Here is a 26,035-nt window from a genome sequence, read left to right on the forward strand (position 1 = left end):
GCCCAGCATCATGAATCGCCAGCCCGGGAAAAGATCCAGATTCAAAATTCGAAGTATGGTCTCTACTGAATACATATCACTTTCACACCATTGTAAAGTAAAAAAAATTGTCAGTCGAACCATAGTAAGTCAGGGACCATCTATAGAAATGTTTTTCATAAGAGGGCTAGACCAAAGCTGATTCATTTGATTTCCGTGAGATGAAATTTTAGAATACCAATTAACAGGGCCTAGTCAGAGGGTTTCACAGGGCCTTTTAATCTCTAAAATGCCCAGTCAACATTTAGGTAGTGTTTTTGGCTCTCTGCCCCAAGGTAGGAAACCTCTGTTATCTGAGTGGTCCTGGGCCCCCTTCTGGTACTGCTTACTCCTGTTGGGAGCAGACAGCAGACCCTTCTACAGGAAACCACTCCTTTGTGTCTTGAATCTCAAAGCAAAGCCTGTGCCAACGCAAACTTTATAGTCCCCTCCCTGACATCACCCCTTTAGGCTTCAATCCATAGCAAATCCCATCGGAACCTACTTTTGTAAGGAAACAAAGGAACCAGTCTCTCCCTAAATAAAAACAATATGCTTCCCATCTTATAAATATACAACAACATTGGCTAACCTTATTAGGAACAATTGACCCATTTATGCAACAAATATTTATGAGCCATCTATACGTGCCAGACATTGGTCTAGATATTGCAGATAGAGAACAAAAATTATCAGAGTTTACATTTTCATAGGGAGAAGAGATCATAAATAAAAATATAAAATATGTCAGGTGCTAAGGGAAAGAATTACTTTAGAATCTGTCTGCTCATAATTTCCCTCTCTTAACCTGGCCTGGTACCCACAGCCAAGGCAGCCTTATCTGAAATGATTAATGACTTTGGACCCTTCTTTGGAAATTATTGGCACAGTGCCTGAGTTAAAACTAAAGGTCAGATGGGGCTATTGTTGGTTGTTCGAGTTTTACTGTGAAGAATGGTTATTAACTTCGCTAAAACCCTGGATCTTGGGGCACCTGGGTGGCTCAGTCTTTAAGCGTTTGCCTTCGGCTCAGGTCATGATCCCAGGGTCCTGGGATCGAGTCCCACATCAGGCTCCCCGCTCAGCGGGAAGCCTGCTTCTCCCTCTCCCACTCCCCCTGCTTGTGTTCCCTCTCTCCCTGTGTCTCTCTCCGTCAAATTAATAAATAAAATCTTTAAAAAAAAAAAAAACCTGTATCTTAATAGAACCATCATCGTATTAAAATGTTGAGTTCAAAATTCTAGGTGATACAGTTCACACAAAATAACAAGAACTCGCTCTTATTGACAGAGGACTTGGTAAATGTAAAGAAAACTTAGGGCTGTAAGCTAATGGATGCAAGTGATCATAAAACATAAGCCTAAGGAAGAGATTCCTGAATAGCAATTCCTGGTTGAAACACTAGTGGAATTTCAGTGAGCTAGAACCTACAACCCACCTGTGAGTCAGGCTTACAGCCCATGCTCCCGGCAGGTGTCTGCTCATTCCTTTACCCCTGGCTGGTGGAAGAACCAGGATTTGGGATATTAGGGGTATCTCCTGCTCATTTCATTGCAGTGACAGCCACCTGATGGTTCATAAGAAAGAAAAGAAATACATATTCAGGAAAATCAGGACGATGGATTTTCAGTTTGTTTCTGAGCCCCAGGTCCTGTGATTAGAAGATCATGATTAGCCTGTAGTTGTCTCTCCACAGTACCCCTCCTTGCAACTTCTTCCTTTTCTTTTTCTGCCATTCAGGAAGTTTTAAATGACACCATCTCCTACCCTGATGGTACATTCATGGATTGGGAGTTTAAGATCTCGGTCTTATATGATATTGCTAAGGTAAGAGACCTGCAAACACAAAGGCATTTATGAAAATGAAACATAGGAAAACAGATCTAGCAGGCTTTCAACCTCTCTGACCATTGGTTTCTTCATCTGTAAAATGATAATAAAAATAGTACCTATGTCAGAGGATTGTTGTGAGGATTTTGTAAATAATACATATGCTTCATAGGATGCTTGGTACAAGTAAATGTTCAATATACAAGCTATTCTTTTTATTATTAATATTTTTTCTACTCTGAGTTTGGGGCACACATTTTCATAGACTTGCTGGAAAGCAAAATCATATAAAGCTGCAGGCAAGACAACAATCTTCAACTTTTTATGAGAAACTGTCAAGGACAGGCAACCCTCTTGCACGAGGCAATAATGAATTTGAACATGAATATTCCCAGATAGGATATGAAAAAGGAAGTGGATACCAGTGACCAGGACCTCGTTCAAGAATGAAGAAAAGTCAGTCCCAAGATTGAGCTGTTTGATACAGTCTTAAATCACCTGAAAATCATCTAGAATCAGAATCAGTTTTTAAAAATATTATAAGATCCCCACTCTCTTTGCCACTATTCACTCCTATGATCCAGGATGAAAACCAATTTCTGCAAGGACACCTCTGGCCACCAGAGGGGGAAACACAGCAGCCCAAAAACCTAAGGTTGGGGGTGGGGGGCTTCCCCTTTCATAACTGAAGGAAACATTCTCTTTCAAAATAGAATGAGACCAATTATATTTTAGGAAATAATAAGACTAGCTCCTCCTTTCAGAAAGGCAAGGCTATATTATTCATATTTTTTTTAATTGAGGTGGAAGACCAGAGATATACCCAAACAGATTGAATAATTAGTCAGCAGAAACACTTAAAAAAAAAAATTAGGATCAACGCTTTGTTTCATATTAGATGTAACTATTTAACTACAGTCTTTAGACAACTGCCTCTTAAGATGCCGTGCTGAGGCAAATATTAGGGCATTAACAATACTTTTCAAGTAAAATTAACGGAACTAAATTTAAAATCTGGTAGTGTGATTCTATATGCGTGCTGAAATGGTTTCAGAATGTCATTTCTTTCTTTAAAATAATCAAGCAGCTGAAGAGTGTCCTATCTCTGTTTCCCTGTCATCTGAAAAATTACAGGGAATGTCATACCTGCACTCCAGTAAGACTGAAGTCCATGGCCGCCTGAAATCCACCAACTGTGTGGTAGACAGTAGAATGGTGGTGAAGATCACTGATTTTGGCTGCAATTCCATTTTGCCTCCCAGAAAAGGTCTGTGATGAATGACATTTTTACTGGTTTCCCACTTAAAAAAAAATTCTCCCAAGTCCATGTAAGGTGGTCAGGGAGTAGGTGATGCTAAGTCAATAAAGACTTAGAGCCACAAGAGGAAACAGTTGGCTCATTCTCCAGCACTTCACCCTTGTCGGTTTTTAACAAGTGCTTCTTGAGTCCAACAAACCTCCTCTGTGGGTTTCCTTCATCCCTGTGTTTCTTGATATCAGTGAGGAAATCATGAAGAACTTATTGGCTGAGGAAGCAGAACTGGGTGAAAAAATAGACAAGGTTAGAGTCGTAAGAGACATAAAAACCATCTGCTCTAACCCTCATCCTTCATAGAAGACAGAATTGAGGTTCCAAAAGCCCAAGAGATTTGCCCAAGAAGATAGAATTCAAGGCCGAAGACCTATTTCCAAACTCTCATTCATTTATCTGTGATAATAAGAAATTATAATGATTAAAAAAAAACCCTCTTCTTAGTAAAATATATTCTTACCTGTCCCTTTCTAGATTGTGCTAAGGGTCAAAAAAAGTAACAGAAAGAAAAGTGATGTGCAGTGTTTAAAGGGTTTTTCATGTTGAACATTTATCCATTTTTTACTATAACTCAGGGTCAAACAGCCTCAGAAATCTAGCGCTCACATGTAATGCCTCAAAATACCACCTAGATCCAAAAACCTAAATTCTATTTCTAATTCTACTTGGCAATCCTTTAGTTTTCCCTTAATAAAAGAAAAATGGTGGGGCGCCTGGGTGGCTCAGTTGGTTAAGTGTCCAACTCTTGATCTCAGCTCAGGTCTTGATCTCAGGGTCGGGAGTTCAAGCCCTACGTTGGGCTCCACACTGGGCGAGGAATCTACTTAAAATAAATAAGTAAATAAAAATACATTTTAAAAATAAATAAATGAAAGAAAAATTACAATGCTGTTCCTACTTCTTCAGTCACATCAAGCATAAGATGACATTGGACTCAATCCAATATTGAGATATTGATGAATATCTAGCACGTGTCAAGCATGGTTCATCATGTGGTGGAACAAACCTCCTTCATCAGATGACTCACCACAACACAAAATCAGATGAATTGCTGTTCAAATGCTTTCCTCTTGAACATCACTCAGTTATACCTACCTATCTGTGCTGTTGGTTACCTGAATTGTTAGCATATGTGGATCTACTTACCTTTCTTACTACCCCAAACCATTAGGATCAATCGTATGTATCTGAATCACAAGTCACATAAATGAATAAGACATAAATTCAAAAAGGTAATGAACATTTGGATGGCAAACCAAACATGAGGAAAACGTGCCTCAACATAAGCATGCCACTGGACCTCACAACGTGAATCTATAGATTTTTCATTGAAACTGCTGAAGACAGAAATCACAAAAAGTTTAGAAGGAGATAGGTGACCCTAGAAAACTTACATGGGATGGAGGAAAATTAATGGTATGCCCTTATTGTTACTAAATAAGCTACGTGATAGGGTTCAAAACCCAAGTGTCTATAGGAACCAAACATGGAACACAGGAACACTTCACTTGTGTGGAGTGAACTACATGGAAAGCATTAGGAAGTAGCAGGCACAGAGTAAAATTATTGTATGCAGTAATGTTAAAAAATATTTTATGTATTTATTTTTGCGAGAGAAGGAGTGAGAGTGAGCACGAGCAGGGGTTGGGGGGGGGGTGGGCAGAGGGAGAAGGAGATTGCCCGCTAAGCAGGGAGCATGATGCACCGGGCTCGATGCGGGGCTCAATCCCAGAACCCTGGGATCATGACCTGAGCTGAAGGCAGACGCTTAACCGACTGAGATACCCAGGCACCCAAATTGTATGCATTATTTTTTAAAGGATACTGTGGGAACCCAAGAAAACACATCTGTGAGCAATAACAGATTTAGAGGCTGCCAATACGTCCCACCTGCAAAATATCAGTGATAGGCTCTTTACTTAAATGCTTTTAAACATGTATGCATATATATTAAACATAATACTTTTATGTGACAAAATATATAAATGTATTTTTTATTTTATAATAAAAATATATAAATTTATATATTTTTTATTTATGAAGGTTTTCATAGATGTATGCCATATGTCCCAAAAGCTATTAAATCCTCAGCCTCTCATATTCTACTGCACTCATTCTACAAATATTTCCCGAGTACTTTCTATACACCAGGTGCTATTCTAGGTAGGCTTGAGGGTTTTCAGTGCTATGATCCTAGAAGTTTTAGGGAAGACGTTGCCACGTGACCTCACCCAAATCCTGGCATTACACAGTCAGCTTAAAAGGCCAGGGTGTGTTCTCCCCCAGTCACCAGCATTAACATAAACTCCTCCAAAGTTTGGGACATACAAATTCAGGACCACTCGGATTAAGGGTGCATGGCATAGAGACTTAAAGAACAAAAGCGGGTTGGAGACCTATGGGCCACTCATCTCCCTCGATTTTGCAATCTCACTGCTGAATGCGCAGACCTGTGGACAGCCCCAGAGCACCTCCGCCAAGCCAACATCTCCCAGAAAGGCGATGTGTACAGCTATGGGATCATTGCCCAGGAGATCATCCTGCGGAGAGAAACCTTCTACACGTTGAGCTGCCGGGACCAGAACGGTAAGTCAGACCGATTCATCTGCCCTCTCTGGGAGCCTGTGTTCTAGGCTGACTTCATCTGTCTATGACCACAGCTCAGTCCCCTCATCTGCAAAAAGTAATGGCATATCCACCCTGCATGTCCCATAGGGGTATTAGAGGGGTTGACAGTATGAATGTTAGAATGCTCTGAAGAGCATAACATACCAGATGTTGTCATTGTCATCATTGTCAGTTAAAGACTCTTTCCTTACAATCTCCCCCTTCCCTTCTGATTCTAATAAAAGATGAGTGTCTGTTTAACCCCTGAACTAGATCACTCTAGTGGGACAACATACATTTTATAGTTCCTACTGAGAGAAGATCTATAGATTTTGTCACACGTCCTCTCTGGGGCGGGGGTGGGGGAGGCTGGGGGGGGGGGGGCGGCAAACGCTTCCTTCCTTTCATCCAATCCTTGCTTATTGAGCAATTATGTCCCAGGTCTCAACTCTCTGGAGGGTGGGTGTCTAAGGGGTATAGGGAGGGCGTGTTAGGGTCTTAGAAGAAGCCTACTAAGGGTAGTGGTATCCGAGTTACGTTTTAAAGGCTTAGGAACCTTAACTTAAGCTAACCTCCTGGGTATAAGTGGGTATCACACCCCTTCACCTGGTGGCTCATTCATCCTGTTGAGTGCTGGCCTCAGCTCTGCAACATTCTCACTGGGCACCCATCCGGGAGGAGGGGGGAGGGTGAACCAATTCAGAGTCTGCTGCTGCTAAAATGTTTTCATGCTGCATTCTTTCTTGTAATTTGAATTATTCTCATCCCATCAGAGAAGATTTTCAGAGTGGAGAATGCCAATGGAGTAAAACCCTTCCGCCCAGATCTATTCCTAGAAACAGCAGAGGAAAAAGAACTGGAAGTGAGTGCATCTCCCTGCATGAGTTTCTGGGCTGCTCTAACAAATTCCCAGCAACTTGGTGGATTAAAACAACAGAAATTTATTGCCTAATGGTTCCGAAGGCCAGAGGTCTGAAATAAGTTGTCAGCAAGGTCATACTTCCTCCAGAAGCTCAAGGGGAGAATCCATTCCTTGCTTCTTCCAGGAGCTTCTGGGGGCTACTGACATTCCTTGGCATGTGGCCACAACATTCCGATCTCTGCCTCCATGGTTACAATCTTGTCTCCTCTTTGGTCTAATCTCCCTCCACCTGCTCCCAGGATAAGGATTCATGTGACTGAATGCGCCTACCAAGATACTCCACAATAAGTTTCCCATCTCAACGTCCTTTACTTCATCACATCTGCAAAAACCCTTGTTCCAAATAAGGTAACATTCACAGGCTCCAGAGGCCAGACCTCGGCCATTCCCTTTGGGTGCCATTATCAGCCTGCCACACTCCCCACATCCTTTCTCACCTCTCCCAGCTCAAGAAAAAGCTGGCTCCTGAAGCCCATATCCCATTCTCAATTTTTAGGACCTAAAAGATCAAGGTGTCCATGCGATACACTTATTAGGCTTGTAAATCCTACCCATTGATTTACAATTGAATATGTCAGCATCTAGAAACAATCGAGAAATGTACGGGATACATTCCAAGACCCCCAGTGGATCACAGATAAGCCCTGTATATACTAGGTTTTTTCCTATAAATACATACCTGTGGTAAAGTTTAATTTCTAAATCAGGCACAGTAAGAGATTGACAACAATAATAATAGAACAATTGTAACTATATATACTGTAATAGAAGGTATGTGACTGTGGTCTGTCTCTCAAAAATATCCTTCCATACTGCACTCACCCTTCTTGTATTGACATGAGATGATAAAATGCCCACGTGATGAGACAAAGCTAAGTGAATGACACGGGCATTGTGAAGTATTGTTAGGTTACTATTGACCCTGCCGATAGGTCAGAAAGAGGATCATCTGATTCCGGACTGTGGTTGACTCAGACAAGGAGGGACTGCTGAAGTCAGAATCTCCTGAGGTGGGGCCTGGGCATAAGAAACTGGAAACCTCCCCACATGATTCCACTAGTAGCCCTAGTTGGAAACCCTTGTGGAAGAGCCTCCCATTACAGTCACTGCCTCATATCCACTGACCCCAACGATTTATTGTCCTCGGCAACAGAAACCCTGCAAACTTCTGTAGAGTGTTTTGTCTCTCCCAACAATCCAGCCTTGTCCAAATTGGCATCACGTTTTTCATTAACTTAGGACGTGTGTCTGTTTAACACCTGAACTAGACCACTCTAGTGGGACGACAAACATTTTGTAGTTCTTACTGAGAGAAGATCTGTAGTTTTTGTCACATGTCCTCTCAGGGGGGCAATGCTTCCTTGCATTCATTCCATTAGAAGGATGAGGCAAGATGGTGCAGGGGGCGGAGCAGAGACAGACTGAAGGGAACCCAGCAATCTCATCCTCTTTGTCAGAGTTGAGTTGTTTTAAAAAAAAAATATTCCCTGCCTCAACTACTCATGGAGGGAAGACAGTAGGATTGGAAACCGCCCCCTGAGCCAATCGACCCCTGCTTTCTTTCAGGTCTATCTACTTGTAAAAAACTGCTGGGAGGAGGATCCAGAGAAGAGACCAGATTTCAAGAAAATTGAGTCTACACTGGCCAAGATATTTGGGTATTGTTGAAATGTTTACGTTTCCTCACAAATTTTCAGATTTTTCTAATGACAGTTGACATTCAGTAGCACCTCAGAATGGAATGCCTGTTCTAATGAAAAACCCCAGACCACAACATCTATCTCAAAAAAAATTACAAGGAGATGAAGACCAAGAGACCATTTTCTCAGGGAATAATCACTTGAAAAGTTAAACACTCTAGGGCAACACTTGCCTGATTAAAAAATAAATTCTGACTGATCATAAATATGTCTGTTAAAAATATAGTTCCCTGGGGCGCCTGCGTGACTCAGTCAGTTAGGCATCTGCCTTTGGCTCAGGTCATGATCCCAGGGTCCTGGGATAGAGCAGCCCCCAAGCCGGTCTGGCTCTGTGCTCAGAAGGGAGTCTGCTTCTCCCTCTGCCTCTCCCCCCTACTCGTGCACTCACGCTCTCTCTCATAAATAAATAAAATCTTTAAATATATATATAGTTCCCTGACCATTCTGCAGGTAATTAGGATTTACAAGTCTAGCATGAGTCCTATGAATCTGCAAAGCCACCGGATAATTCTTATGATCAAGAAGTTTCTTAAGATCTTAAAACCAGCAACGTTAGCCTTTGGTACTTAAGACTTGTGCCCTAAATCAGATTATAATTCAGGGTCCAAAACAAAAACAAAAAAGCACACAATTACCCAGTAAGGTTGAATTCCATATTTTCCATGTTTCAGTTACATACAATGCAGAGTAAGAAAAATAACCGTGAAGTAAGAGTTAGGAGATCCAATTTCTAGACTAGGATCTAGTAATAGCTTGCTGCGGGACATTGGGCAAAATGCTTACCCTAACTGGATGTCAATTTCCTTTTTTGTAAAACTGGATTTGAATAGGACGATTTCAGCAATTCCTTCCAGCTCTTAATTTTCCATAGTTGTCATTAAGTCAAAGATTCAGATACTTAATGAGCCGAAAAGCCCAGGGCTGAGATGGGGTTGAGTGAATTCATGAGAGGGTGGTCATTGATTGGTACATCTAATCCATCATTTGTGTGAAAGGAGCAGAAAATAATGAACAATGTAATTCTTGCCCATTTTTCATTCCTTCACAGACCTTTGACTAAGATCAGCTGAGACTGTATGTGTGACAGATGAAATGTAAACTCATGAAGATAAACTGGGCCCCCAGTACTTAGCCTCGAATAGGGTGGTTCTCAAACTTGGCTGAACACTGAGATTGCCTGGGTGTGCGGGTTGGCGGTGGGGCGGGGGGGGGGGGGTTGTTAAAAAAGACCAGGGCCACAGTCCTGCCCCAGAGAGTCTGATGCCATTGCTCTGGGGAGCAGGCTGGCATGAGGAGTTTTAACACCTCCTCTGATGATTAAAATAGGCAGTCAAGGTTGAGGAAACTGTTTTAATTGAATCAATTCATCACGAAGGAGGATAATCTATCTTCATCCCTTACACCTGCTCCCTCACCCAACTAGATTCTATACTAGTGGCTTGAAGGAAGAACCCCCTGGGGAACTTGTTAAAAAACACTGCTTCATAATCCCAAGCTTAGTGGTTTCCAGGGATTTAGGTCTGCGGTAGGACTCAGAAATGTATCGAATTTTTAACAAACCTCCCTCCCCACCCTAGGGGACTATGACGGAGGCCATCTTCTTCTTGAGCTCTGAAGTGGTAACTTACAATTGTTGTAATAAATGGTAGGGTTTATTCAGCCCCTTCAATGGCGCCATTTACGTTATAAACATTATCTCGATCCTGAACCACCCTGCGGGCACTCAGCTTATCCCCTGACCAAGCTCTGCACCAAGGCTTGCCAAAAGCTGTCATCTTGTCTAAGTCTCCTTGGCCTAACAAATCATCTGGAGTTAGGTTTTTTGCTTTAGGAGCTTGGCTCTCTGTTCTAAGGAGATAATAGAAGGCTCAGCTTTGCTTTTTTTTTTTCCTAAATATTTTATTTATTTATTTGACAGAGAGAAAGAGGGAGAGAGAGCATGAGCAAGGGGAGCAGCAGAAGGAGATGGAGAAGCAGGCTCCCCACCCAGCAGGGAGCCCAATGCAGGGCTCAATCCCAGGACCCCAGGATCACAACCCGAGCTGAAGGCAGAGGCTTAACCGACTGAGTCACCCAGGCGCCCTTCAGCTTTGCTTTTCTTGATCCTTCTCTTATCGTTGCATTTATCACACTGCTAGAGCCTTTAAAAAAAAATGTCTCCCTTTATTGTAAATTATTATTAAAATTTCAGGAAACAGGTATAAGCAAACAAGAAAGAAAAAACCACCTATTTGTCAGTAGATAACCACCTGGTTTTTAAAACTTAAAAATAATAATTTTGGGGGCGCCTGGGTGGCTCAGATGGTTGGGCATCTGCCTTCGGCTCAGGTCACGGTCCCAGGGTCCTGGGATTGAGTCCCGCATCGGGCTCTCTGCTCCTTGGGAGCCTGCTTCTCCCTCTGCCTCTCTCTCTCTCGGTCTCTCATGAATAAATAAATAAAATCTTTAAAAATAATAATAATAATAATTTTTGCCATTTTATCAACTTCTTTGTTTAATATCGAGGTAGCATCTTTCTGTACATTTATTCTAATTTGTGTTTAATGATACATTAATATTCCATTGTATCATAATACTTTAATTATGTTTTGTTATACATTTGGCTTATTCTTCAATGTTTGCTATTATAAAGAATGCTGTAGCTTTTTTTGTAGTTACTTTTCAGCACATTCATGTTGCTTCCTTTGGATAGTTCCTAGAAGTAGTGCTGGTGGACTGATCAGTGTGTGTACTTTTCAAGTTTATGACACATTTTGCCAGGATGCCCCTCCAGGAAGGTCATAGTGTCTGTTTTTCCTCCTTAACTCCATTGATTACCATTGTTCTAACATTCGGTTTTCTTTAAAAAAAAAAAAAATCTTATATCTATTTATTTCTATTTAATTTTTCCTGAGGTTAATTTTTTTAAATGTGTGTTGGCCATTTTTATTTTTTTTCTTTAATTAACTGTCATATTTGCCCACTGTGTTACTAGATGTTTATGCTCTCTATCTTTTACCACATACAGCCTATTTCACGACCAAAAAAGTGAAAGTTATATGGACACCTTGATCCGACGTCTACAGCTGTATTCTCGGAATCTGGAACACCTGGTGGAGGAGAGGACCCAGCTGTACAAGGCAGAGAGGGACAGAGCCGACAGACTTAATTTCATGTTGCTCCCAAGGTAAGGCAAGTCCTCCTGCAGGATTCCGCAGCTGTGCCTTGTTCCTTCCAGCTGAAAGTGTCAGCATTTTTGTCTAGTATTTTTTTTTCCTTTGCATCTATATGGGATCGCTCCCTTTTGCACATTCTTCAGCAAATTATTGAGTTAAAAAAAAAAATACCTTGCTAAGATTTGGTCTGGTTCGTACTCTAAATATCTAGAAGAGGGACACCTGGGCAGCTCAGTTGGTGAAGCGTCTGATTGCAGGTCAGGTCATGATCTCAGGGTCTTGGGATCGAGCCCCGTGTTGGGCTCCCTGCTCAGTGGGGAGCCTGCTTCTCCCTCTGCTCGTGCTCTCTCATGCTGTCCTCTCTCTCTCTCTCCCTCTCTCTGTCAAATAAATAAAATCTTTTAAAAAAAAAAGAAAGAAAAGAAAATCTTATTTAAAAAATAAATAAATATATATATATCTAAAAGAAAAAGGCTATTTTCTTTTTTTTTTTTAAGATTTTATTTATTTATTTGACAGAGAGAGACACAACGAGAGAGGGAACACAAGCAGGGGGAGTGGGAGAGGGAGAAGCAGGCTTCCCGCGGAGCAGGGAGCCCGATGCGGGGCTTGATCCCAGGACCCTGGGATCATGACCTGAGCCGAAGGCAGACGCTTAATGACTGAGCCACCCAGGCAGCCGGAAAAAGGCTATTTTCAAGTGGCTGTGTGGTGCCCCAGAAGGAGCATGGGCGGTGGAGTTAGAATGACCAGGGTTCTAACACCTCTTTGCCACTTTTACGAAGTCTGGGACCTTTGGCAAGTCACTGGCTGTCTCTCCTTAATCTCAAAATGGAAATCAAAGTTTTCCTATTGAATCTAGGAGCCATGAGGCTCTTGCAGGCACTAAATGCCCATTTCCACCTCAAAGTAGAAGCCAAATTACAAGAAGTAGGGGCAGTCGTGAGTGGAGGAGGTGGGAGCCATGTATCAGATGCCTCATCACAGAGGCATCTATGAGCTGACCTCTGTTTTGTGAAACAGAATCACAGCCATGGACATAAGAGAAAGGAGGTAAGGTTGAAATCCCCAAACAGTTTAAAGTTTTCTGAGTGCTGGTACTCAGAAAATAACTAAGCAAAGTTAAGAGAAGCAAGAAATTAAAATGTGAAGAGCTAGAAAACAGGCTTGGGCCAAAGGGAGCAGGAATGTTCTCCTGTCATTAAAGTAGACTAAACTGTTCTATGAGCTGAAGACTAGGCTAGGAGTCTAGCACTGGGTGAAATTGTGGAAACTGAGGTCAGCAAGGCCTGACTTCAAGCCATGGTTCCACCACCAACTTGGACAAGTTAACCTACATGAGCCAAGCCTCAGTTTCTCATCTACCTCATAGGCTGGCCCTAAGAATTTCCTGAAATAATGCCCAGGATATAAGGTAGTCAGCACAGAGCCTGCAATGCCCATGGTTTTGAACCCATGCTTCATTTGGAATATCAGTTCTACATTACTAAAGGAATGATTTTGAGACCATGGGAGCTGTCTTCTAAATAAAGAGACAGTTTCTCTTTGACAAACCTGGGTGGAGAGGTGGGAGTGACACACATGCTCTGTTCAGTCATCCGTGCCCGAAGGGAGCCTACTGCAGAATCTGTGTGTCCTCAGAGTGCCAAGGAACAGCCTGGGAATGGTACCCTGGAGATAGGCTTGAGCCCTTAATATTCCCATCAGAGATTTTTATATATATATATATTTTTAAGATTTTATTTATTTATTTGACAGAGAGAGAAAGACAGCGAGAGAGGGAACAGAAGCAGGGGGAGTGGGAGTGGGAGAGGGAGGCTTCCCGCTGAGCAGGGAACCTGATGTGGGGCTCGATCCCAGGACCTGGGATCATGACCCGAGATGAAGGCAGTCGCTTAATGACTGAGCCACCCAAGCGCCCCAGAGATGGCGATTTCTATCAGAGCTTCAGAAATGCTAGTTATACGATGCATAATTCCTTCCCTGGCCTTTACTGCTGAGTGGTGACAAAAACAACATCCAGATAATCCAGCTGCCTTCCTGGGGTGTCATCATCAGTGGCTTTAACCAATAATGTTACTCAAACGATTAGTTTGAGAAACAGCTAGCTCACCACCTCAGATTTTTATCTTACCCTTGGTGTAATGTGCCACTTTGACCACTAGATGGTAGATGTTTTGTTTGTTTTCAGTATAGTTGACAAACCGTATTATATTAGTTTCAGGTGTACAACGTAGTAATTGGATGATTCTGTACATTACTCAGTGCTCACCACAATAAGTTTAGTTACCGTCTGCCTCCATACAATGTTATTACAACAGTATTGACTACAGTATTTTCATCTCCATGGGTAGATGTTTTTATTGGATTGCCAAAGGTTATATGGCACCAATCACTTCAATAGCTGCAATACACCAGGCCTCCAGTGCAACTCACTTTGATAATTTATGTAAAAAGTATGTATATTTGTAAAAGAAAACTAAAACATACGCCAACAATAACTACAAGGATCAAAAAGAAACATAATGGCAAAATTGCGAATAAACTCAGACTGCATGTAGGAACCAGATACTACTTAAACACTTATTTAAACAGTGCCCCTTGGGTTTTGAGACAGTAAAATAGAAGCTTTTCTTCTTGTGGGAAGCCTTTCCAAGACATCTACTGTGTTCACTAATTTGTCTGTGTCAGCAACAGCCTGTTACCAAAGCTCGCCAGGCTAAGTCACAGCTCTTCATTTATCTACCAACATTAGTTTCTCTCTCTGGATAATGCACTAGTTTCCAAGCTCATATGACTTTACAGATATAAGCAGTAATAGGAAGGGTAAAGATGGTGAAATATCCAATTTTATCATTACATTTATATAGCCTTCAAAAAATTTGCACCCTTACACTGGGCCGGTCAAGAACAACCACCCCAGAAGTGCCCTGAGAATCCAACCAGCCACATCACAGGGGTGTTTCTCAAAGGTCCCAGGCTTTGTCATTGCACCAATTGAAAAGACTTTCCTCGATGCTTTGGAGGTTCTCACAACGAGTGTTGCGTGTCGTTGTGGTTAATGAACTATTTTCTGGGAGAATGGCAGATATTCCTCCTTCGATACAATCAGCTTACCTCCAGATCTTCCTCATCTCCATGAATACCCAAGGTCTGGGTTGTGGAGGAGATGCCCGGAAATAAAAAGACCAAAAGGTGGGATGTTGCTGAGTACTGGCTCTCCCCTTAGTGGCTGTGGGACCTTGTGAAAGTCGTACTTTCTTTTTAAGCCTCAGTGTTCTCAGTGACCTCCACGGCACCTCCCAGCGGCCATGTTCTGATTCTAGTGGTTCCATATTTGGATCCTTTACAGAGGGATCCCAAGGGCAGACAGGGAGAGGTTAGTCTCATGTTGGCCCCACCCATTTTCTCAATGAAAAGGCAACTTGGCCCATCAAGGAAGTATGGTGTGGAATTCCTTCTTTGTGGTTCTCTCTTAATTCTGAGTCCGATATACTACTCCTTCCATTTCTGCAACAAAGATATTCTAAGTTGCTTTTATTTGACTTCTGCAGTTTTACCATAATTTTAACTTGACTGACTGACTTTGCTTTTTAAAAGACCCAAATCTGGTTCAAAAATATATCAAATAAGTTCTTGTTCAGAAAATATCAAAGTTAATTTTTAAATGTATTGTTCCTTTATAGTGATATTAAACAATACCAAGTAAACCATGCTTGGGAGGCAAAACTGTTGGCTCTGATGAAAAAAGTCAGGTGTGACAGCTGTAGTGATTCAAGCTCTTACATTAATGACACACCCTCCTCAGCTTCCTGATGTAGAGCTATAGCTAGAAGAAGCTGACTATCAATACAGTGGCAAAAAGTGGGCAAGTGTGTATCCATATGAGGGTTATATAGGTACTAGAGTTATATGTACATGTTTATTAGGGTTAATAATCAAGTACCAAGTTAATGCTAAACCTGCGTATATTCCTCTGAGTTCAAATGCAAGTATCATATGTGTATGTATGTAATATATTCCTACAGTCAGTATGTGCGACCAGTCTTTGCTTCCTGGTCACCCCACCCAAATCCTAGAATTCCCTGTGGATCATTACTACTGTCTCTAAGATTTATGCAAGATAAAAAAAATAATTACTGAAGTCGAAGTCATTTTTTCCCCTTTCTCATCTAGGCTAGTGGTAAAGTCTCTGAAGGAGAAAGGCATTGTGGAGCCTGAATTTTATGAGGAAGTTACAATCTACTTCAGTGACATTGTAGGTTTCACCACCATCTGCAAATACAGCACCCCTATGGAAGTGGTGGACATGCTCAATGACATCTACAAGAGTTTTGACCACATTCTTGATCACCATGATGTGTACAAGGTAACCACTTCACCTAACAGGCTGAAATGATTGTACTACCCTTGGTCAGCAGAGCCAAAGTTGGTTGGTTCCTATTATTACTCAGATCTTGTCCTAATTTAAGATTTAATGAATTCATGATTGAATCTGAGCTCAAAATGAAGGGAAGTAAAAGAGTAACAAGGGTCAGAAGTCAAAATGCCCATGTAACTTTAAGAAGCAGTTTGAAAGAAACAACATAAACCTCATCAGGAATGAATTTTGGGTACTAAATTGAGAGAAAATGGCATTCTCTCAAATCATCTTTTAAAAAAATGGACAGTGTGTGGACTGATTGCAAAGGAAGCAGAGAAGACACTGGAGTTATAATAAGTAGAATAGGAATCTGCTGTTGAAGTAGCAAGCATCATTAAAAGAAGACTAAAGAAGAACAGGGAGAATATTCTGTAAGTTCAGCACTCTATCTGACTAGAGTGCGGGCTCATTTTGGGCTCATAATGTCTGAGTCAGAAGAGTAAAGGAGAATTGAATTCCCACATTTTCATGTTGGAAAAGCAGCAGAGCTTATGGAGCAAGTAACTTAGAATTAGAGCTATTTGTTCAAATCCCAACTGGCCCTCCCTGTGTGACCTCATAAAATACGTTTAACTTTGTCAAGTTTCAGTTTGCCTATCTGTAAAATGGAATGATAATAACACCTAACTCGGTAGATTATTGTGAAGGTTACTGAGATAAAATACTGTATGCTCAAGTAAAGTTTAGAGGTCACTCATGTAACAGTCTGTCATAATGGTTATTACCCACAGAGAAGATGTTCCTTTTAGGGTTTGTCTTAGCCCTATCTTCACTCTATGTAGGTCAGTAAAGCCATATGAACAATAGTTCTTGTTGGATAGGAAATGGTTATGCGTTTTAGAGATGGTTGGCAAAGAGAAGTTAACTACCCAACAAACGTGAACTATATGATTATGAAAATAAAATTAAAAGAGAGACTAATGTTTATAGGATACTGTTGATACAAATATACTTATTACAAGAAAAGTGTTTGGAATCACCATACTATAAGAATGTGCATTACAGGGGCACCTGGGTGGCTCAGTCGTTAAGCATCTGCCTTCGGCTCAGGTCATGATTCCAGGTCCTGGGATCGAGCCCCGCATCAGGCTCCCTGCTCAGCGGGAAGCCTGCTTCTCCCTGTCCCACTCCCCCTGCTTGTATTCCCTCTCTCGCTGTGTCTCTCTCTGTCAAATAAATAAATAAAATCTTAAAAAAAAAAAAAAAAAAAAGAATGTGCATTACATCTTGGAGGAGCCTACAATTATTTTTTGTCAAATAGGACAGGAAAAAAATGTTAAGTGCTAAAGGTGACTTTTCTGGTAATTACAGGTATTCCTGAAATTATATACAACCATTCAGACTATGTAAACATTAGAGAAGGGTCACCAAATCTGGATGGTTTATATTATTATGAAGTACTTTCGTGTGGTCAAAGTCTTTTATAGCTGTTTTATCATTCATTTAACTAGACTCTAAAACCATGAAGAAATTAGCAGAGACCTGGTCTTGAGCTAGTCCCAGAAAAAGAAGTATGGGGCTGTGCTCACACTGAGCTCTCAAAAGCTTTTGTTTTGACATGCCATCAACTGCTTGTTTTTTATGTCTTCTGCCTTTTGAAGGGGTAGGACCACTAATGAGCAACTATTTCCACAGGTGGAAACCATTGGCGATGCCTACATGGTGGCCAGCGGTTTACCCAAGAGGAATGGCAACAGGCATGCAATCGACATTGCCAAGATGGCCTTGGACATCCTCAGCTTCATGGGGACCTTCAAGCTGGAGCATCTTCCCGGCCTCCCCATATGGATTCGCATTGGAGTTCACTCTGGTACGGAGTTAAGCAATGTAGCAAATGGGAACCATATGAACCTCTGTGCACCAACTAAATCAGAAAGGATAAAGGGTCTCCAGATGTGATCGATTTTCCCATGAAGTTTACTCTTGAGTCTGCCTAGCAAATATGACATCCCATTACATATCCTGACATAATTAGACCCAATCCCAAACCCTAATGAGGTCCCATTACATATCCTGACATAAGTCGACCCTCCTTCGAGAGTTCTAGGGAACAACACCTTTTACAGCACCTTTGACTCCTGGAATGATAAACACCAACTACAGACTAAAATGACAGCTTCCAGACTTCCTCCTATTTAAGTCCCCATATTTACTGTTTCATTTATTTCCTGCCCATTCCCTCCCTCTCCCTCCACCCCCAACGTCTGTTTTTTTTGTTTTGTTTTGTTTTGTTTTCCCACTACACTATTAGAGTATCTTTCACGGATTGGATTATCTACAGGGGGAAAAAATAGCTGGTAAAATTCCTATAATGAAAGGGCATTTATGTCCACCCCACCCCCCTCTATGGTACAGAAAGTACATGGATCACTTCAAAGACCATGAAAGATACTCAGCCTAGAATGTAGAGATTTGAGAAGATGAGCTACAAATGTTATAGAAAAATGAAGTTGGAGAGGAACTCAGAAGTCATCTAGATTAATCCTTTATAGGGCACAACTTATTTTTATAGGTTCCAAGGCAAGTAATACTATAGCTACCTTTGGAATAATCCCAGGATTCCCTGAAAACTCACTGTTTCCAAAGCCAACTCACTGCATTACTAGTTATAATTATTAGACAGTCTTTCCTTGTGTTAAAACTCACATCTCCCTATACTTTCTTGTCATTGCTCTTTTTTCTGCCCTCCATGGCTCACAGAAGACTCAAAATACAGAAAATCCAAGATCACTACAGGGTTTGTGATGAGGACCAGACAACTGCATTTGCAAGAGTCATCCTCTAGCCATCATGCCTAGCAGAGAGCCTGGCAGTAAACATTTATTGATTTAGTAATGAGCCGGTGAGATTCTCAAAGGAAAAGTAAATAGAAGTTAAAAATTTCTGCCACAATCATGACCACAGCCATATATCAGAGATGTTTCCATATACACATGAGGAGACTTCCCAGGCATTTCCCCAGCCAGCAACAGCATGCTGTCCCTTTTCTGACCCATCACAGATTGCCAGGCCTGGAGGGAGGGACAGCGGCATGGCTGACTGAGCCGAGTCAGGGCTCTGGGTCCCGGTCCCATCTCTTTCCCCCTGTGACCAGCTCAAGCCTGAGCCGACCGCCAGGGCCCCAGGTGTCACCACATTGGGCTAGAGTGAGCATAGATATTAGGCACACATACCTGGAGGGGTTTAGCCCTCAGAAATTAAGAGGTTGCAGTTAAATATTGATAGTTGAAAACAAGACTTCATATCTGCAGAAATTTTCACTGCCCGGCCCTTCCCAGCTTCACTCCAGTGTTGAAGTGAAGAGTCACCTGTAATTTGCCCTAGCGGACCTCAGGCCCAGATCAGAGAGATCCTCTGATACAATAGAGGCCTCTCCAGCTCCTTCCCTTGGGTAGGCTGCTTCTGCTTCTGTTTGTTTCTTGTTGCTGTTGTTTGGTTATTTTGTGTTGTTTTGCCTTGAACCTAACAAAGAAGGGCTCAGCACTCAAAAGAAGATCTGGTATTTTGATTTTTTTTTTCCATGTTCATAATCACAGAGAATCTATAGGATAAACCTACAAAGAAACTCATGTAGGTCAAAACCCAATAAGCCAACTAGAAAATCAAGTTCCCTTTATCCAAAACTGGTTTTGCAATTTCTGAGTTAGTCTTTAACGTCTAAAATCTGTAACTCCTTGTGTTCAGTCACTCCACACAGATACCTGATTAACAACCCTTCTTCCCTACCCAGTATGCTGCTGTGCCCAGTCTTGCCTTGGTTTCTGTGTTCTTGCGAGAATGTCCTTGCGCCGCAGCCTCTTTCATCCCTCTGCGTTCACATGGCACATGAAGTGTGCCAAGCCCTCATCTTCTGGGTCTTCCATCATTGTGTCACCAGTCCGAGCAATGCTACTCTGAGTAAATAAAAATAAAACACAATTTGGCCACTGAGGCTTTGAGCTAAGAGCTCGGGGCTGTGTGGCCTGGCACAGTAAGCGAGCCGTGGGGGAGTCTTCATCCTTCCCGAGAACCTTCTATTGAACATATTAAGAAGGACTTCCCACCTCTGCAGCCTGGATCTCTGGAAACCTTTCTTGTTTTGTGCAAATGTACTTTTCTGTCCTATAGCAAAATATTTTCTGGAAGCTTGTCTTGCTAGAACAATGCTTTCCTCATTGAATACATCCATTTAAGAAAAGTCACGGCTCCTTTTTCGCACCTACATCAAATGAAGGATGCAGCACTGTGCCCCTGAGAAAAGCCCTACCCACCCTAACTCCGCACCGTGATTGCTGCTGCCTCCACTTCCTGCTTTCTGTGCATTCCAGGTCCCTGTGCTGCCGGAGTCGTGGGGATCAAGATGCCTCGTTACTGCCTATTCGGAGACACCGTCAACACAGCCTCTAGGATGGAATCCACGGGCCTCCGTAAGAAAGATCACTTTTCTTAGAGGAAGAGTGTGTCTTCCAACAGAGGGAAACTAGAGAACAAAACGCACAATAAGGAGCTACAAAGTGCTAGTGAGATGAAAGAATGACCTTTCACATTGACTGGACGTGAGCCTGAGTCCATTTGGTCCTTGCGACATTTGCTTTTGTCGCTGCCATTTCCTGGGAATTACTGTGTTCTTCCTTTTTAACTCAGTAGTAGACTATTTCTATTTGTTTGGGTTCATTTGCAATGCATTCAGACATGCTTTCCCTGGAATGGTCATGAAATTTAGCATGGAAGTTAAAAAAAAAAAATTCAGGCGCTCCTGGGTCGTTCAGTCGGATAAGCAACTGCCTTTGGCTCAGGTCATGGTCCCAGGGTCCCGGGATCGAGCCCCGCATCAGGCTCCCTGCTCAGCGGGGAGTCTGCTTCTCCCTCTCCCTCTGCCCCTCTCCCCTACTCATGCTCTCTATCACACACTCTCTAATAAATAAATAAAATCTCTTAAAAAAATTCAGGGGGCTAGATATGGAGCATACGCTGGCTCGTTTTCCTATTCCTCTTTTGTTTTCCTGGGAATTGGTTTTAGTAAAGAAAAACATAAGTATTTATTATACGCAGAAGCCTCTATTGCATTTGCCTGACAGGGTAGAGGCGCTGGGAGCTACATGTAGTGGATAATAAATACTGGTAACAGTGATAGTAACAGGAATCTATGTAAGAGAGAAAGCAAGCTTTGGTAGGTGTGGGTGGGGCTTACAAGAACACAGGTGGTAGAGTGGTATCTTGGCAGTCTGCTGACAACCTGATACTGGTTTGTACTAGAAAATCATGGCATAAAGGAAAGGGCGGATTTGGGTCACAGTTACAACTATACAAATCACTGTCTGTATAAACGGGGGGAAAGTTGCCTCATCTTTCTAGGCATCAGAAAGTGGAAGGAATAAATTGAGGATGGGAACCGCAGGGGCCACCACTCTGAGGAGGAGGGAGAATCTATAGAGCACAACCTGGGGAGCCCCTTCACTCAGGACCCCCAAAAGCAATATCAGACCCTCTTTCATCCCATGTGTGATAGAATTTATCTCACGGATTGTATTTTCAAGTGTCCTTTCACTAAAACAGCTCAGCTGTCAAGAACTCCTGTAACAAATGTCCTGAATCAAGTGGAAACAAATGTGTTCGTATAATAGACTTCAAAATGGATGAGATTTTCATTGATCATTTTGCATTTCCAGCCTTGAGAATTCATGTGAGCGGCTCCACAATAGCCATCCTGAAGAGAACTGAATGCCAGTTCCTGTACGAAGTGAGAGGGGAAACGTACTTAAAGGTAAGGGATCCACAGAGAGAGGACCCAGAAAAAGCACTCACTCGGGGGTCACCTCCTTGGAGACAGGACATCCAGTGGTCAGTAATATTGAGGAGCACAAAGATGAAGAATCCTTTTCTGCACTCCCTGCGGTGATCACCCATTACCCCCTGTAGGAGAAGCCACCCCTGAAGAATGCGAACTCAGAGCCTTTTTCATATTTTGAACTAACACCAATATGTTATAAAATGCTACCACCATTTCTTCCACATACCTCCAAGTTTTGTGTCCATTTCCTCCTGCAAAGCTGAGAGCTAAGGTCTGGGACAGAACTTATTTATTTATTTATTTAAGGTGTATTTATTTATTTGAGAGAGAGCGAGAGAGCGGGGGTAGGGGGAGGAGCAGAGGGAGAGGGAGAGAGAAACTCAAGCAGACTCTGCATTGAGCACAGAGCCCAACACGGGGCTCGATCCCATGATCCTGAGATCATGACCTGAGGTGAAATCAAGACGCTCAACCCACTGTGCCATCCAGGTGCCCTGGGACTTATTTAGCTTAAGTCAAAGCCCCCATGTCCTCCCTTACTTCCTTGCCCTCACTGCAAGATGCTGCTTCTCTCTAAAACCACCTCTCCAGGGGTTGCTTTACCATTCTTTTTTTTTTTTTTTTAAGATTTTATTTATTTATTTGACAGAGAAAGACACAGCGAGAGAGGGAACACAAACAGGGAGTGGGAGAGGGAGAAGCAGACCCCCCCGCCGAGCAGGGAGCCCGATGCGGGACTCAATCCAGGGACTCCAGGATCATGACCTGAGCCGAAGGCAGTCGCTTAACCAACTGAGCCACCCAGGCGCTCTGCTTTACCATTCTGAAGCTCTGGACCCGTGAATTGCCTGCCACCTGTGGCCCCAGACTTCTGATTCAGCATCATCTGGGTGCTTTTGAAAATGTAGATACCTGGACTCTCCACCAGGCTTGCTGAGAAAGACCCTCTGTGGATGTAGATCAGGAATCTATATTTTTAAGGAGTAGTCTAAGTGATCAGGATGCACGCCAAGGATGGAGAATCACCAGTCTCTCCTCTCCAGGCTGTTCCTCATATTCATAACAACTGCCTTCCAGAGGTACCAAGGGTCTCCAGTTGGCCCTCGGGCTGCTTTTCAAACGTCATTCCAGTCCTTTCACAACTGATCTGAAGCCAACTACCAACCGTAAGATGATCTGTCTCCAGGAGCCACAGTGCTTCTAATCTTTACACTGTGACTGCAACTTGGAAAAGCCTTCTTTCCTGTAGACGTGCCCTATATCACACGCATTATCAATACACTTTCTGCACAGAGCATTCCCCCCAGCATAGAAGTGGTGTATGGAAGACTGCAGTCCAAACACAGCCAGCAAACTACTCACTAAATAGGAGTGATTTGTAGGGCGCCCGGGTGGCTCAGTCTGTTGACATCTGACTCTTGGTTTTGGCTCAGGTCATGATCTCAGGGTCATGAGATCTAGCCCCAGATTGGACTCACACTCAGCATGGAGTCTGCTTGGGATTCTCTCTCTCCCTCTCCCTCTGCCTCTCCCTATCGTGTGTGCTCTCTCTCTCTCAAATAAATGAACCTTTAAAGATGAGTGATTTTTAAATATGTAGCCATCCCATCTCCTATTCAAATACAAGGTTTGGCGAAAATAGGATTTCCAGTACATTTCCATTCATTTTATAGCCTCCAGATGTGCCCAGCAGAAGTCACTTAATAAGCATTTTTTAGGGTGTACATGTCTTTGTAATTTACATGCTTAAGGTGGGGAAACTGTGGCAAAAGGTTTGTGACGAAATCTTGTGGCGAAAAGGGCTAGAAGAAAAAGTGGGTGATGAAAACCAGTTGGATGTTTTGGCGTAGCAGGATTGGACGCGAATTTTCTTCTTTTTTCATTTAGAGTTCTTATGATGTTGCTATAGCGACACTTTGAGATGTCTTTTGGGGAAAAAAGAGAACTCTACTTTGGAAAAAAAACATGTCTGGGGAATGAGAGACTTATTTTTAAAAAGGCACTTGGAAAGAAAGATACGTCTAGAGGGAATGCAAATCCCATCAGAACATGGGCTCTACTGAGGTGTGGACACTGATGAGAAACATGGAAGTGAGGTGTCTCTTGGAGATGGATGTTTGTCAGCACCGTGGGCCAGAGCTGACCTGTCTCACTGGCCTCTGTGGCGCCCACATTTCTTGTCTCCCCAGGGAAGAGGAACTGAGACCACCTACTGGCTGACGGGGGTGAAGGGCCAGGAGTACAACCTGCCGACCCCTCCTACTGTGTAAGCCGCTGGGTGTGGCAGGGCGGGACAGGGGAGGGGCAGGCTTGGCTTTATCAGTTGGGTACCTACAGCCAATGTAACAGTTGGCAAGTGCTCCACCCATGGCAATGATAATATTGAATACACGGCCAGGGACTACATACATGAGAAGTCTAGAAACCTCCCTTCTTGGATGCCAGAAGCTGGGTGTTCAGGCACGCTCAGAACCGAGGAGAGTTGACAGCTCACCTCCTGGCAGATCTGGTTCAGACCAGAGAAAGGCCTGCTGGTGGCCAAGAGGCACTCTGTGACTCAGAACCCTGCCCGCAGCTCTCTGTGGGGCTGCTGATGGAAACAGGACCTCCCCCCAACCCCCTGCCCACCCCAGGACTGTGGTTCTGGGTTTTCACATGGAGGCTGTGTTCTCCCAGAGATGAGGAAGGCCAGGTTTCAGGTCTAACGAACAGGTTTCAGTTCCCTTCATGGTGACCAACAGGGTCACCCCGTTGCACATTTGGTTGCTGCAATCAGTCGCATGGCTGCTGGGGTGGCTTTTGCTATGGTAGAGAGACCCTATCTTGCAGACTCCCAGATGCTGGACCCAGATAGATGGTGAGCCTGTAGAGAAGCGAACACAAGCAAGATCTTCCCTGGGCCACAGGGGAGCCAGCCCATTATTGGAGCACCCAGGTCCATTCCAGACTCTTGAAACCCTCCATCCCTTTGGAGGCCTCCCCAAACAAGATCCACACCCCAGAATGTGTGGGACCCAAGTCCTCAGGGTTGGGTCACAGGGGCCTCGCATTGTCCTGGCTTTGTTTGCCCTCCCTGAAGTGGCATGTGGAAACCTAACCGTGCTTCCAAATCCAAGCAGCATGCCATTCCACTCGGAAGTTGAAATAGAATTTTCTGCTTGAAATGTATCCTGCTTTTTCCACAAATGCACAGAGCAGGGATGACAGCTCTTGTAAGCCCATCAAAAGCAAGGCTCATTCTGTATTCTCTGGACTTCCCGTGTTTAGCACGGACTAAGCACTCATTAAGTGTTTGGTAAACAGAACTGATTGTTCTGGAGCGATGGAATATTCTGTATGAATTGCTGAGAAGTTCCATTTTCCCTCCGCACTCTCTTTCCAGGGAGAATCAGCAGCGCTTACAAGCTGAATTTTCTGACATGCTCGCCAACTCTTTACAGAAAAGGCAGGCGGCGGGGATAAGATGCCGAAAACCCACACGGGTGGCCAGCTACAAAAGGGGCACTCTGGAATACCTGCAGCTGAACACGACCGACAATGAGAACACACAAGCGAACTAAGTAGAGCTGCACTCCGGCAGCGGCCTCAAGTGTCCCGGGGCCCTCAAAGCGACCGAAGACTTAGCTGCGCTCTGCTTAGCCTTGGCTGCCTTGGCTGGAACATAGACTTGCTTCTGTGAATCAGATGTGCACTCTCGGTGCAAAAATTACCTTCTACTCTGGAGTCTGATCTCAGCAGTGGCTCCAGGGAACGTCCCCCTGGGAAAGAAGAATGGATGGACTGTCTCCACGTTGAAGAGATTGTGTTCTTATTTCATTTATTTTGTTTTGGTTTTGTTTTGGTTTGTTTGCTGGCTCTTTTTCCTTCTGTATTCATGAGAGTTTTTGAATGGTCACGATTATATTTTAAATACCCTATCTCCATTAAATTATATTTAACTCATAATTTTTGCAGAAAACATGCTATATGGGAGGCAGGAATAAAAGTTAAAAATGTCCTGAGTCTGTGTATGTGTTTCCAGCGACTCCAGCCATTTTCCTGAAATGCGCTAGCGGCCATCTTGTGCTTGCTGGACAAAGGATTACAGTCCCCAGCACGGAAGCAAGGCAAAGCCAGGATTGTTGTTCAGGGCTACGAACTTGGATGTTCAGTATCTCCAGCTACGCCCGAGGGGATGTTATGCCTAGCCTTCTACCATGGGAGACAGGGCCTACATCTGTCTCCAGTCTGAGGTAAAGGTCAGATCTTATTTACTGGTAAAGACAAAGTACTTGAAACTCTGCAAATATCCCCTTCCT

At 43.1% G+C, this 26,035-nt stretch overlaps 1 protein-coding gene across 1 annotated transcript in view; it reads left to right on the forward strand.

Annotated features, from left to right (window-relative positions):
• The window catches only part of GUCY2C (guanylate cyclase 2C), a 123,845-nt gene extending 98,123 nt beyond the window's left edge, over nucleotides 1-25,722 (forward strand). The window contains exons 19-30 of the mRNA XM_035028171.1: nucleotides 1,759-1,845; nucleotides 2,983-3,115; nucleotides 5,609-5,746; nucleotides 6,541-6,629; nucleotides 8,256-8,347; nucleotides 11,397-11,555; nucleotides 15,721-15,913; nucleotides 17,603-17,777; nucleotides 20,275-20,373; nucleotides 21,616-21,710; nucleotides 23,927-24,003; nucleotides 25,120-25,722. Coding sequence (XP_034884062.1) covers nucleotides 1,759-1,845; nucleotides 2,983-3,115; nucleotides 5,609-5,746; nucleotides 6,541-6,629; nucleotides 8,256-8,347; nucleotides 11,397-11,555; nucleotides 15,721-15,913; nucleotides 17,603-17,777; nucleotides 20,275-20,373; nucleotides 21,616-21,710; nucleotides 23,927-24,003; nucleotides 25,120-25,297 — 1,515 coding nt within the window. The 3' untranslated portion in view covers nucleotides 25,298-25,722. The remainder of the gene's footprint in view (nucleotides 1-1,758; nucleotides 1,846-2,982; nucleotides 3,116-5,608; nucleotides 5,747-6,540; nucleotides 6,630-8,255; nucleotides 8,348-11,396; nucleotides 11,556-15,720; nucleotides 15,914-17,602; nucleotides 17,778-20,274; nucleotides 20,374-21,615; nucleotides 21,711-23,926; nucleotides 24,004-25,119) is intronic.
• Nucleotides 25,723-26,035: the final 313 nt, after the last annotated feature.

The sequence above is a fragment of the Mirounga leonina genome, unplaced genomic scaffold (genome assembly GCF_011800145.1).
Source record: "Mirounga leonina isolate KUSES-001 unplaced genomic scaffold, KU_Mleo_1.0 Mir_201, whole genome shotgun sequence".
In the NCBI taxonomy this organism is placed as follows: Eukaryota; Metazoa; Chordata; class Mammalia; order Carnivora; family Phocidae; genus Mirounga; species Mirounga leonina.